At 37.2% G+C, this 13,261-nt stretch overlaps 1 protein-coding gene across 1 annotated transcript in view; it reads left to right on the plus strand.

Annotated features, from left to right (window-relative positions):
- LOC308674896 (uncharacterized protein) overlaps positions 1-13,261 on the plus strand; it is a gene marked incomplete at both ends in the record, with an annotated part of 59,862 nt that overhangs the window by 39,282 nt on the left and 7,319 nt on the right. The window contains 13 exons of the mRNA XM_081339757.1: positions 400-468; positions 856-927; positions 2,130-2,198; positions 3,845-3,913; positions 4,016-4,084; positions 4,211-4,279; positions 5,283-5,351; positions 6,465-6,533; positions 7,078-7,146; positions 8,523-8,603; positions 9,133-9,168; positions 11,698-11,734; positions 12,579-13,136. Of these exons, the coding sequence (XP_081195883.1) occupies positions 400-468; positions 856-927; positions 2,130-2,198; positions 3,845-3,913; positions 4,016-4,084; positions 4,211-4,279; positions 5,283-5,351; positions 6,465-6,533; positions 7,078-7,146; positions 8,523-8,603; positions 9,133-9,168; positions 11,698-11,734; positions 12,579-13,136 (1,336 nt within the window). The remainder of the gene's footprint in view (positions 1-399; positions 469-855; positions 928-2,129; positions 2,199-3,844; positions 3,914-4,015; positions 4,085-4,210; positions 4,280-5,282; positions 5,352-6,464; positions 6,534-7,077; positions 7,147-8,522; positions 8,604-9,132; positions 9,169-11,697; positions 11,735-12,578; positions 13,137-13,261) is intronic.

Raw genomic sequence — 13,261 nt, forward strand, 5'->3', positions numbered from 1 at the left:
AGAGAAGATTAAGCAATAAAACTCAAAGATTACAGAAGTGGGCTGGGACTGTGCTCTTCCTTTTTAGAAAACTCTTAGCCATGTAATCAGTCAAAAGACGTGATTAGCTAATCCATCTTTCTTTAACAGGTTAAAAAAATGGAATAAATGGTGGGGAAAAGCAGGAAGGTTGCAAGTAGAAGATGATATATGGGATCCATTAAAGAATACATAGTGATGGCAAATAAAAAGTGCCTAATTAAAAGCATTGTGAGATTGCACATAAGTACCTTTTCTCGAAGACATACTGTATTGTAGGATGCCATTCAGGGTTTTCCTTATTTGTAGAGACATAACCTCTTACTACCTACCTACACTACACCAAAATATTTAACGCTCGTATACTATGCTGTGTTACAGGGAGAACCAGGTTTACCTGGCCCACGTGGTCCAGAAGGTGCTCCTGGAATTGGAATTCAGGGTGAAAAGGCAAGGAATTATCTGTTCATTGTTTCTGGAATTATCCTGCCAAAATAAATAAAATATTTTTCCTGTTATTAGAGGCATGAAACACATTTTTAGAAAATGGATTTTATCAAGCATTTTTTTGTTCGGAAATTCAGTGTCAGATGTTGAGAGTGTCCTTTCTTCTCTTCGTTTTCTTCCTGAGCCCAGATCCTCTAGAGCAGATGTTAAAGATGCTCAAGGAGGAATTGTCTACTTCTAGCTGTACTGACCAAAGCAAAATGTCTGTCTTTATGTACAGATACATGCTGAATTTTCCAATGTCTCTTGCATTTGCAATAATTTTCTGTTTACTTTCCTCAAGAAAATTAAAGCACATGGTGTCTGAACTCCTTCTAAAACTTTTTCTAGGGCGATCAAGGTCAAAGAGGAATACGTGGTTTGTCAGGACCAACTGGAGTGCCTGGACCTGCCGGGGCTAAAGTATCACCTTATTTTTTGTTCTTATTACGATATCTGGTCTTTCAGCAAACTTTATGGCTGAGACTTCACTTGATATGGTCAAACTAGCCATGATGTATGCCATATACTGTAGCTTGCCATCACATTGCTTGTTTATTTATTTAATAGATATATACTGTATGGCAGCCCATCTTACATATGTTAGACCATGGGTGTCAAACTCGCCGCGTCACGTGGCGTGGCGCGACATAGCGTGACTTTTTTCTGGGGTGGGTGGGCGTGGCCTCCGCATGATGCAACTGGCCCGCGGGCTGGCAGTTTGACACCCCTGTGTTAGACTAAGCAGCTTACAATAAAAATAATCAGTATCAAAAGGAACTCCACCTACGTTGGAAGTCCCTTCCTCCATGCTCATCCTGAACTGGTTTGCCAAATGAATAACCTACTTCAGAGCAGCTTTGTTAAATTTGGCACATCAGCTTAGGATACTCAGAATTTTAATATTAGCCCATTTGGAGGACGCTGGATTTAGGAAGCCTTTGTTAAAGATTTAGGCTCAAAGGACAGAGAAACTCATTTGTAATCAGAATTAGTTAGTTCTCCTTTTTAAAAAAAATGTCCATAATTATAGTAACGTAGGAAATATATCTGATTTTGCTTTTTCAGATATAAAATTGGAGGTTATTTTTAAAACATTTAAAAATTGCAATAATCTACATACAATCACAGAATTCAACTTTTTAACATAGGGGAAAGGTTTAAACCGATATCAAGCCATTCGTTTATAGCTGGAATTTTAAGTTTGCTAAATACACTATGCGAGTGTTTTTTTAACCTCAAGAACCTTATCATGTTTAGACTGCCAGGATTCCGGGAGTTGAAATTCACACTTCATAAAGTTCCTGAGGTTGAGAAATACTGCTCTAAATAATACTCCTTTGAAAACTTTGTTTTCTTTATTATTATTATTATTGTTGTTGTTGTTGTTGTAGTTGTTGTTATTATTAAATTCCATTTCTATATTGAACAGCGTGTTGTATAGGTATACAAGTATTAAAATATAGTAATCATCACATTCGTAATAATCAAGATACAATCATATACTAAGAAATAGCAATCAAAATACTAAAAATAGTATTACACACTTCGTGAAGTTCCTGGGGATGAGAAACACTGCACTAACTGATGCTCCTTTGAAAACGTTGTTTTCTTTCTTATGGCAGGGTGAACCTGGTTCCCCAGGACGTCTGGGAATGCCAGGGCTTCCAGGACGTGCCATTATAGGACCCAAGGTAAAAATGTATTTCATTCATTTTACAATATCTGGCACACTTGCTTGGACATTTCCTAAGTATTCTAATAAACAAAAGGTGGCCTAGCTGAGCCTATGCAGGGCTGGTCTCTTTAACTCTTCCTATGGTTTTTTTCTTGTAAAAGAGAGACAGGGAACAAATCCACCAGCTGGATCCAGTTTTCTTCTTTCCTGGCATATTAGACAAATATCGGAAAATGAAAAGGAAGCTCTTGGAAGCCAGCTGAACCAAAAGTAATTTTCCAATGAAGATTCTTACAGTATCTTCTTTAAGATGGATGTATTGAAATGAAAGGGATAGGGCTGCTAGAATTTCAACACTGAACAATTTCCAGCTTAGAACCAACTTATAATTCACTATACAGGTAGCCCTTGAGTTCCGACTGTAACTGACCCTGTCTGTTGTGTAGTGAGTTCTGGACCGCATGGCAGACAGCAGGCAGAAGAGTACAGCATCAGCTCTTTATTGTGGGTAGCACAGAACTGAACAAAGGGGGTTACCTGTACCCCTTATATACCTTGCCAGGTACACTCTCGGCCAATCCATTCATCCGAATCTCCCGCCGAAAGCTAACCAGCCAATACGGTAACAGTACAGCGCCACCTGGTGGTAATTGTCGAGCTGTTGCTAAACCCCCATACATAACACTGTCCATTAAAATCATAAATTGTATCAATAGTGAAACAGGTCAATCACACGATCAGCCCAATTCTACAAAGCTTTTTGCAGTGGTTGTTAAACAGACGTAATCATAAAACAAATGCTGCAGTACTTAGGCGACCACCACAGTCATTAAGCAAACCCATTATTCACTATGGCACGGTTTTGCTAAAAAATGGTAAGTGCTGGTTTTCAGCCGAATTGCCATAAAACACAGCCGTGTGAAAATGGAATGCTACCATGTTATCAAGCACCTGAAGTGCAGTCAAGTGATTGGAGGGGACTGGTGGAACTTTGAAGCCACACCATAAGTCCCCCTTTTCAGGTAGATCATAACTTTAAGCGGTCACTAAGCAACCAGTTGTAAATCGAGGACTACCTGTATTAGGCTAGAGACTCCTTTGGTAGCAAGGAGGTGGTTCTTTTACAAAAGCGTCTCCTGTGTCTATCAGTCTATTAAGTGTCCACCTCAGCATAAGCATAAGCATGTCCAGGGCATCGTACAGGAAGAATTCCCTCCTGCACTGAGAAGAACACTCAGTGCAGGACAAAGCAGAAAAACGTGGAACAGTTTCTCTACTATTCATTTTGCTCAAAGGAGAAACGAATGGCCTCCCTTGAGGTCCTATTTCCAGATGAGCCAGCCTATGAGCCAGATTAGGACTATAAGTTTGAGGTCCTAATAGTGTTTGCTCTTGTTTTTCCTGATGAGGGTGGAAAAAAGACAGTGTGATGTAGTAGTTGATGTTCTGATTCAAGTGGGGAGACCAAGCGACTTTGAACCAATCATTTTCTCTCAGTCTAACCTACTCACGAGGTTTTAATTGTGAGGAAAATAGGATGAAGTAGCACTAGATATGATCCCTTGAACTCTTGTCAGAAAAGGTTTGTCATAAATCCTATCGATAGATAGAACAACAACAACAACAAAAATCACAGTTTTTCTTGTTTATTTGCAATTGAAGGGTGATCTTGGATTACCTGGACCACCTGGACCAATTGGAGAGCAAGGGATAGGGATTCCTGGGGCTAAGGTAACAACCATATCGATAAATCAGTTCCTTTAAAGGAAAACTATTTTATGGAGTGTAACTGCAGCTATAATAAAATGTAAATATGTCCTTCTTTGCAAAAAGGGGGACCGTGGACACCCAGGACCTCCTGGTCCATTTGGGCCCAAAGGAGACGGATATCCAGGCCCACCTGTAAGTAGTCAACATTTTCTGTTACTTAAAAAGAGAATGTTGGACAGTGAATCATAGTAAGAAAGAATAAGGACTGTATGCAATTCAGAACCATTAACCGTTAAATCTATTTACTTCCCTTACCAGGGTCTTCCTGGTCTTCCGGGAGCTCCTGGAGAGCTAGGCCCTGATGGGATTGGATTACCTGGACCAAAGGTGCACTTTATATAGTGTGATTATATCTATATATTAGATAAATAAATAGTGTCGCAGAAGATAAATAAATTGTATGTATAAAGTAAAGCGTATATAAGATAAATGACAGAGAGAGAGAGAGAGAGAGAGAGAGAGAGAGAGAGAGAGAGAGGAGGGAGAGAGAGAATGTGATTGGTTTGCTATTATACAAAGTAAAAAGCTGAGGCTGTATGCTATTACCTTATTTTACTGTGCTAAAAAGAGTCAGAAGTAATGCTTTTTTTTCTTTTCCCATTTACCCTACCCTTTTTCTTGTACTGAAAATATTTTTTCCCAAAAATTGAGAATAACATATTTTAGCAGAGATTCTTTCAAATGGATTCATGTACCATCATAATCTGTGTGTGTGTGTGTGTGTGTGTGCGCACACACACACACACACACACACACACACGTATGCATGCTCCATACATATTTTAACTAAAATGTTTCAGCACAGGTGATTGAAAATGCTACAATGACCTAGTTCACTCTATATCAGTAAGCCATAAAAACATAAATAATAATTTGTAAATTACAGTATGTACTAGCTAGGTTCACATATCACACTAGGCCAAAATGAAATTAACTATGCTATAGCTTAGCATAATGCACAAATCGAGCCATAGATTTGAAACATATACTTTGTTGTTCTATACTCTTTACCTGCTTTGAGAAGTAAATTCATATAATTAATACATTGCATCTAAAATCATCAAACAATATCTATTTATCCCAGGTCCTTGGGAGGGACTTAACTGAGGGATAAAATGCCAAATCCAGTCTAAACATTTGGCCAAATGTGCAACCAACCCTAATAATAATTACATCTTGTGACAATATCTTTAATGCTGTCAAACAACATCTGCCCGTCCCAGGTCCTTGGAAAGGACTTGATGGGTAGATAAAAAAGCCAAATCCAATCTAAAATCTAACTAACTGCAATCAACAATAATTTGAAATGTTTACACATATACATTTTTAGGGTGATCCAGGTACAAGAGGACCACCTGGTCCCCCAGGTCTAACAGGAGAAGGCCTTCCAGGACCAAAAGTAAGTCACAATAAGAATTTGCATTGGATCATCAGGCATTGAAAACAATGATTATCTTCTCTATCTGTATGTAGTTAGTTTACTATTCATATTAATTTAAGAGGAACTAACGTCATATAATATTGTGTGAATGAAAAGACAAAAGAAAATGAAAATTTACCAAAATCTAATGATAATGATAATGATATATTGAAACAAATATAAATCATTCTTGTTTCAGGATTCATTACCCTATTAAAATGAAATTTTACTTTTAGATTTATTTTTTTTTTATTTATGTAACAACAACTCACACATGAGTCAGTCCAGGCAGCTTGCAAAATTTAAAAATCATAGATAATTTCAGAAATCATAGTTTTCTCCCAGAGGGACATATGGGAAGTATTTTGAGGTAAAATATAAAGAATAAAGTAGAGCTGTATGAGATTTTTGGAACTTTTCAACTTCTTCAGTGAGATACAAATCGTTCAACTTAGTTGCTTTAATGGAGCTACCAGTTCTTGGAACAAGCTGGCCATTTTGCTATGACTGGGATCAGAATGTCCTTTTGCCATATAAATCTTTCCTGGGCCACCTGTTACTAAGCTGGGTATAGCAAGCAGGAATGCCACTATAATTATTATAATTATAAGTCACTTTTTTAAAAACTTCAGGTCTAAGTGAATTGTTCACAAACTACTTCTAGTTGGAACGATCTAGAATAAAAAGGTAAAATCTTCCTTGAATCGTGTTTGATCTCTGTTGGCTTCACAGATACATTTATGTTGTATTTAGGCAGTCATATAAGGGTGGTACTGTATGTTACTGTCATCTTCTGGAATGTTTTTTAGACTTCCTGACATAGTCTACTTACCCAGTGTGACTTGCTTCCAAATATACATACATAGAACTGTCCTTTAAGGCAGTCATGTATATTTGGAAAAAAAAGCAGCCCTAAGATATAAAATCAAGAGACAATTCTAGCATAACTATAGTTAGGGTTAATTTGTAAGATATTGCAAACAGTGGAATTTCAAGGAGCTTCATGGTTCTTATACAGATTTTGGACAGCAGCAATATGGGACATGGTGGCATTTATGATATCTTTAATAATGACTATTTTTTCTTCCTCAGGGAAACATTGGACGACAAGGACCTCCTGGTGCTTTAGGCCCACCTGGTGAAGGTATACAAGGACCAAAGGTATCGTGATTTCTTGGATTCAACCAGTGGTGGGATTCAAATATGTAAACAAACGGTTCCCTATGTAGATGCTGTTTCCGGAAGTGCATTCTGAGCCTGGGCAACAAAAAATTAGCTACCGGTTCTGCTGAACTGGTGCGAACTGGCTGAATCCCACCACTGGATTCAATGCTTAGGTATAAAGAGGGAAAATCAGACTTCACAAACTAGAGGAAATAGAAATATATATTTTTCTTTACGTATTCCATTCTGAGGTGAAAGTGTTTGTATAGGAAATCAATTATAATTGAGTTTACATCATCTTTAGTATTTGTATATTATAAAATCAATGTCCCTCAGATAACATAAGGGCATATGAAGAATCAAACCAGTACAGATTAGAATATATTTTGGCAAATGTAGCAACAAATGCTTCTGTATGCAAGAATAAGCTGAATTTTTGAAAAATCTAATTTTATTTATACTTTCAGTCAAATATGGAAAATAAGATTGTATTTAATAACCAATAAAATTGTCAACTGTTCTGTCAATTAATTATAATTAGGGTGAACAGGGAATTCAAGGAATGCCAGGACCACGTGGCCCTCCAGGAGAAGGACTTCTTGGATCAAAGGTATGGACTATGATTCTGCAGAAACATCCTATTTAACTCTTTATAGTTATGGACTCTGTATTATTAAGAGGCAACATAGGCATTTAATGCTCTCTCAAGTGGCCTCTCACTGTGTAAGAGGACCTTCCAAGAAATGAAAAAAATCATCTATCTATCTATCTAATTTTGAAATTGTCCATCTCCCTCACAGAGGGACTCTGGGAAATGTACAAATAAAATATTAAACATAAAAGCAATATATAAAAGTTTAAATTTTTAAAAAGACAAGAAAATCAATGTTAAAAGTTTAATGCAAAGACTGGAAACAATGCTATTTGACATTATTACATCAGCAGATTATCATTTGGCAGCATGGTTCAGGGTGGATGATCTCTGATGGGGAACAATGGACAAGATGTTACATCTTTCTAAGGCAATTATTATAATACTTTCTAAATACTTGTAATAATCCTCTAAGGAAAAAGAAATAAATTCCTGATTTGGTGACATGGCCCATTTGTTTACTTGTTCACTGAACTCATAAAGATGGAATGTAAATTCCTAAACTGTCATTTTTCCCCCCTTTCTGTTCAGCTGTGTCCGATTATCAGGGACTGTCTGGACATGTCTCTGCAGTTTTCTTGGCAAGGTTTTTCAGAAATAGTTTGCCTTTGCCTCCATTCTAGGGCTGAGAGAAAGCGATTAGCCCAAGGTCACCCAGCTGGCTTCATGCTTAAGATGGGACTAGCACTCATGCTCCCCTAATTTTTAGCCTGATGCCTTAATCACTATACAAAAATGGCTCTCAAAGTGTCCTACCCATATAGTAAACATTTTCCTGGAAATTGCCCTCTGCTTATCAATAACTGTGGCAATCAGAATGGGAAATTGTAAGCCAAAGATTAGCTTCCTAATGCTCATGATTGCCAATATAACTCCAAACACTTCCCTTGGTCCTCACCTCATCTAACCTTAAAAAAGAATCTCTTAAAATGGCAAAATATTGGCCTCAAGCATCTTCTTGATTGAGGATAATGCTTCTGGGTTCCACAGAAACTTCACGAAGAGAGAGAGAGAGAGAGAGAGAGAGAGAGAGAGAGAGAGAGAGAGAGAGAGAGAGAGAGAGAGAGAGAGAGAGAAAGAAAGAAAGAAAGAAAGAAAGAAAGAAAGAAAGAAAGAAAGAAAGAAAGAAAGAAAGAAAGAAAGAAAGTTGCAATACCAAACAACTTGGATGTAAACCCATTTGCCCAGTGGTCCGATAATGACCACTCATTCAGTGACCATTCAGAGTTATGATGACAATCAGCAAGTGTGATTAGGACAGATTCCCAAAGTTCCTGCTCAATACATTACATTTAAATAAGAGGCTTTACAGATTTTCTATAACTAATTCCAAGGGTGATCGTGGAACTGCAGGGGAAAGAGGAAGAAAAGGCGAAAAAGGCACTATGGGAGACCCTGGAGTAGCTGGAGAACCTGTAAGTACATAAAAACCTGTCCATCAGATGCTCCAGAGCATGCTACTAAAACTCTACGTATGCATACATCTTAAGTGTTAGCATTAGTTTCAAGCAAATAATTTAAAGATTACAAAATAGGTACTGACCCTTCTTTTTAAGAGTTTGAAACAATTATTAAGAAGAATACACCACAGGTAGGCCTCGATTTACAACCATTCATTTAGCAGCCAATTTCTTCCTTTGTCTAGGTTGGAGACATGGCAAAGGTCTGTGGAAATTCTCAGATCTTTCACAAGCATAGCCTCTGGCCCTCATTCTTCCAAGTCACAATCCTCCCTTGTAAGAAACCAGTTGTAGAACATAGCAAGCAGGCTGGGGAACAAATTTTCCCTACCTCGAATAGAAAGAGTGGAAGCTGGTGATCCTATTTTCATAGGTTGGTGTGCCATGTCCCTATTATTATATGTGCACTGATTTAGATTGCTTTTTATATCATCAGATATTAACGATGAATCAGAAATCATAATAAAATGTATTGTCTTTTCAGGGTAGAACTGGCCCCAAGGGAGTACAAGGTCTAACGGTAAGCAATCTTTTTCAGAACCAAGTTTATTTTATTTGGAAAATTTATATTGCCGCTACTCGCACATGGCAACTCAAGGTGGCCTACACTGTATTGTTCTCAATGTGTCCCTAATAACAATTATGAAAGTGTGGGGAATGAATTATTAATTGATTGGCAAGTATATACAAAATGGATACTAGTGGATGATACGTAAATTGTTTAAAAAATATCTGTAATTTCCTGGCAAGTGAAAGAAAAAGAAATGCAGAAGATATCCCTTTGCCTTTTAAAGACTGTTTCAGGAATATATTCCCGGTGATTTATTCTACAGATTCTGAGCAACTTAACAACAGTTTTTCTAAATCTTAATATTTTTGTCTGAAAGGGATTCACATGAAAAAAATCTAAGAAAATCAAATTATTTCAGCACGAAGAGATGCCAAATAAAGTAAAAAATTATACTGTAAATATTATTTCTTTCTTTTTCTTTTTTTCTTTCTTTCTTTCTTTCTTTCTTTCTTTCTTTCTTTCTTTCTTTCTTTCTTTCCTTCTTTCCTCTACAACCAGTAGACCTGCAATAGCAATAGCACTTACAGCCCTCAGCGGTTTAGAGAATCAGCATATTGTCCCCAACAATCTGGATCCTCATTTTATCCATCTCAGAGGGATGGAAGGCTGAGTCAACCTTGAGTCAGTGAGAATCGAACTGCTTGCAGTTGGCAGAATTAGCCTGCAATACGGCATTCTAACCATTGCACCACCACAGCTCTTATTGCCAAACTCCCAAATTTATTTCAAAACTCCAGTGTGTGTGTGTGTGTGTGTGTGTGTGTGTGTGTGTACGTATGTCTACACACACACACACACACACACACACACACACACACAGAGAGAGAGAGAGAGAGAGAGAGAGAGAGAGAGAGAGAGAGAGAGAGAGAGAGAGAGAGAGAGAGAGAGAGAGGAGAGAGAAACATACAAACATGTATGTTTGCCAAGTAAAAGTTGTAGAATCTCCTAGAATGCATGTTTCCTAGAGCTTTGTTTTAGATGTAATGGCACTAGTTATGCAGAAGCTCTTCCTAAAGATAAATGGAATTTCACTTTGCTCCACTCTCTGATTTAGGGAAAGAGATATTAGTTGTTTGGATAACTTTGTTCTCATTGTTCCTTATCTACTAGGTGATGCTCTGCCTGGAAATGAATGAAAAATTGTATAATAACAATTATGCATATATATCAATTTGTTCACAAGTTACAAATTACAGCAGCTGGCAGCTTGTTGCCAACCTTGGCTGATCTCCTGAACTAAATAAGGCCAGCATTAGACTGTGGGATCACTTGGAAGTATCAGGTGATCTGTAGATCAGTCCAAACATTATGTGGAAGAAGGGAACGGCAAATCAATTTGATATTTGTGCTGTCAGACCTTCATCCTGAGCAATAGAGAAATTTCCCTCTAGGAACACAAATATACACTCATGAGCTTAGCCACAGAAGATTTAAGTACAAGATTCAGAAGGTAACTTTATTGCAGAGGCAAAAGAAGCTTTTAGAACAATGATCTATGAATAATGATTAAGAAGCTAGGAAGTCAGTCATATTTCTAAGTCAGCCCCCAGGATTTAAACTCTGAATTTCTTTTTCTTGCTCTTACAAGATAACTTTTTTTTTGCCTCAGATGTTAGGTTTCCTGCACACAGCAGTGTGGTAATGGTCTTATCTGGTCTCATATTCTTTATGACTGACCTCACTAACCATAACCTTCTCTGTTGCTAAAAAAGCTACAGTATACTGGACAATTGATGAATTTGCTAGAAGTGGAGCTCAGATCAAAGATGTTACTATTTATTTAATTAATTAATTTATATGCTGCCTGTCTTGCTATCCAGAGTGACTCTTGGCAGCTTACACTAGCATATATTTTTTAATACATAGGAGAACACAAAATGCATGTATTTATAAAAATTTATGTTTGTGGCATAGCTCAGAAGCAAAAATACAAATATAAAGATTTTTTCTGGTCTCATTGGAACTTTTGTTAAGAGTGAGAATGTATATGTATGGATTGAATTAGGATTGTGTTTATGAATGAATTTATTGTTTGAATATGAGACAGAGAATTGGCTTTCCCCACCCAGTAATAATCCCCCATGCTTGATGTAAATGCTCATAATGACAATCCTGGAAAATTGAAGTAAAATATTTTTATGAATACAGTGTTGCTTGGCTATTATAATTTTGGTGAAATGCAAGAAGATAAGAGATTTTCTCACACAGAAATATTTTATTTGAGGAATTTTAAGATGTTGCACCCCCATTTTGGAATTCTATTATTCCGTATAAAGAAAAATGTTTATGTGTCTAAGAGTACTTTGCAAGTATTTTAAGTATTGGTGATGGATAAAATGACTTTCACTGCATGAAAATATCACATTACTCTAAGTATAATAAACACTATTTTTATGTATTTTTCCAAAGGTTATGTTATACATTGCAGAAAATGGCACTGTTCTGTAATACTATATATGTGTTTCTTTTTTAACCTAGAGAGAAGATATAATTAAGTTAATTAAAGAGATATGTGGTAAGTCTGCAACCTGCCTTGCCATCATGTCCTAGGGCAGGTTTTTATTCCTTTCCCCAAATCAGAAAATCATTAGAATGCCCTTTACTCAAAGGTAAAACGAAAATGCCAACAATCATGGTACTCCTGTAGAATCTGAAAATCGTTGAAGACTTTGGTTCCCCCCCCACCAAGAATAGGGATAGGGAGGAGTGGGTGAGAGGATTTAATGTGGGACTGTATCTGTGATGGAAGGGAAGAAGTGAGGTGATGGACTACAGTGAAGCAGCAGTTTCCCAGAAAGGCAGGAGACACATTGCAAGGAGGGGGATGAGACAAGAGGCAGCCCAGCCCAGAGCTGGATAGGAGACAGAGAATCTCCCAGGGTAGATCCATTAGGGTGAAAGTAGTAAAGGTTTAGTCTGGCAAGATTCTGTCTATTGGGGGTAAGCAAAGAAAGAACTGAACGTTGGTCTTGTTATATGTCGTTCTTGGGCTGGGGCTAACTGTATGTTGGAAGTTTAGCTCTGGTGCCAGGTTTTTAATATTTATGGTTTTAACAGATCTAATATAGCATTGTGTCATTTTATTATTGATATTGTTTTAATTGTTGATTGGAAGCTACCCAGGGTTCAAAATTGGAAGGGAGCTATATAAATGTTTTGAATGAATGAATGAATGAATAAATAAATAAATAAATAAATAAATAAATAAATAAATAAATAAATAAATAAATAAATAAATAGTTTGAATTAAGAATGTAATAATGCTCATGTTCAGCACACATGGGAAGGCTTACTACATATAGCTTGATCTATCATAACAAATACTCAGAATTTGGGGCTTTTTTGTTTTCCTTTTACAGGCTGTGGCATTAAATGCAAGGAAATACCTATGGAACTAGTGTTTGTGATTGACAGTTCCGAAAGTGTTGGCCCAGAGAATTTTGAAATAATTAAAGACTTCGTTACCGCTTTAGTAGACAGAGTAACCGTAGGGAGAAATGCTACTAGAATTGGACTGGTCCTCTACAGCCTGGAAGTTCGACTCGAATTTGGGCTGAATAGGTACACAGCCCAACAAGATGTGAAACAAGCTATCAGAAAGATGTTATATATGGGAGAAGGCACTTACACAGGAACTGCCATCCGCAAAGCCACACAAGAAGGCTTTTTTGGGGCTCGAACTGGTGTAAGGAAAGTTGCCATAGTCCTAACTGATGGGCAAGCCGATAAGAGAGAAGCTGTTAAACTGGATATTGCTGTCCGAGAAGCTCATGCAGCCAACATTGAAATGTATGCAATTGGAATTGTAAATACTTCAGACCCTACACAAGTTGAGTTCTTACGTGAGCTGAATCTAATTGCGTCTGATCCAGACAGAGAACATATGTATCTTATTGATGATTTTAATACTCTTCCAGGTGAGCATTTAAACATGGTTCTGAAGATGAACAGATTTCATTGATATCAGATATACACACATTCCACTGGTACCATTCAAACTAAAAGGCCTTGGTTCTGTGTTTTGGTGAGTCAGTCAGTGGGT

The sequence above is a fragment of the Vipera berus genome, assembly GCF_964194415.1.
Source record: "Vipera berus genome assembly, chromosome: 1".
Classification (NCBI taxonomy): Eukaryota; Metazoa; Chordata; class Lepidosauria; order Squamata; family Viperidae; genus Vipera; species Vipera berus.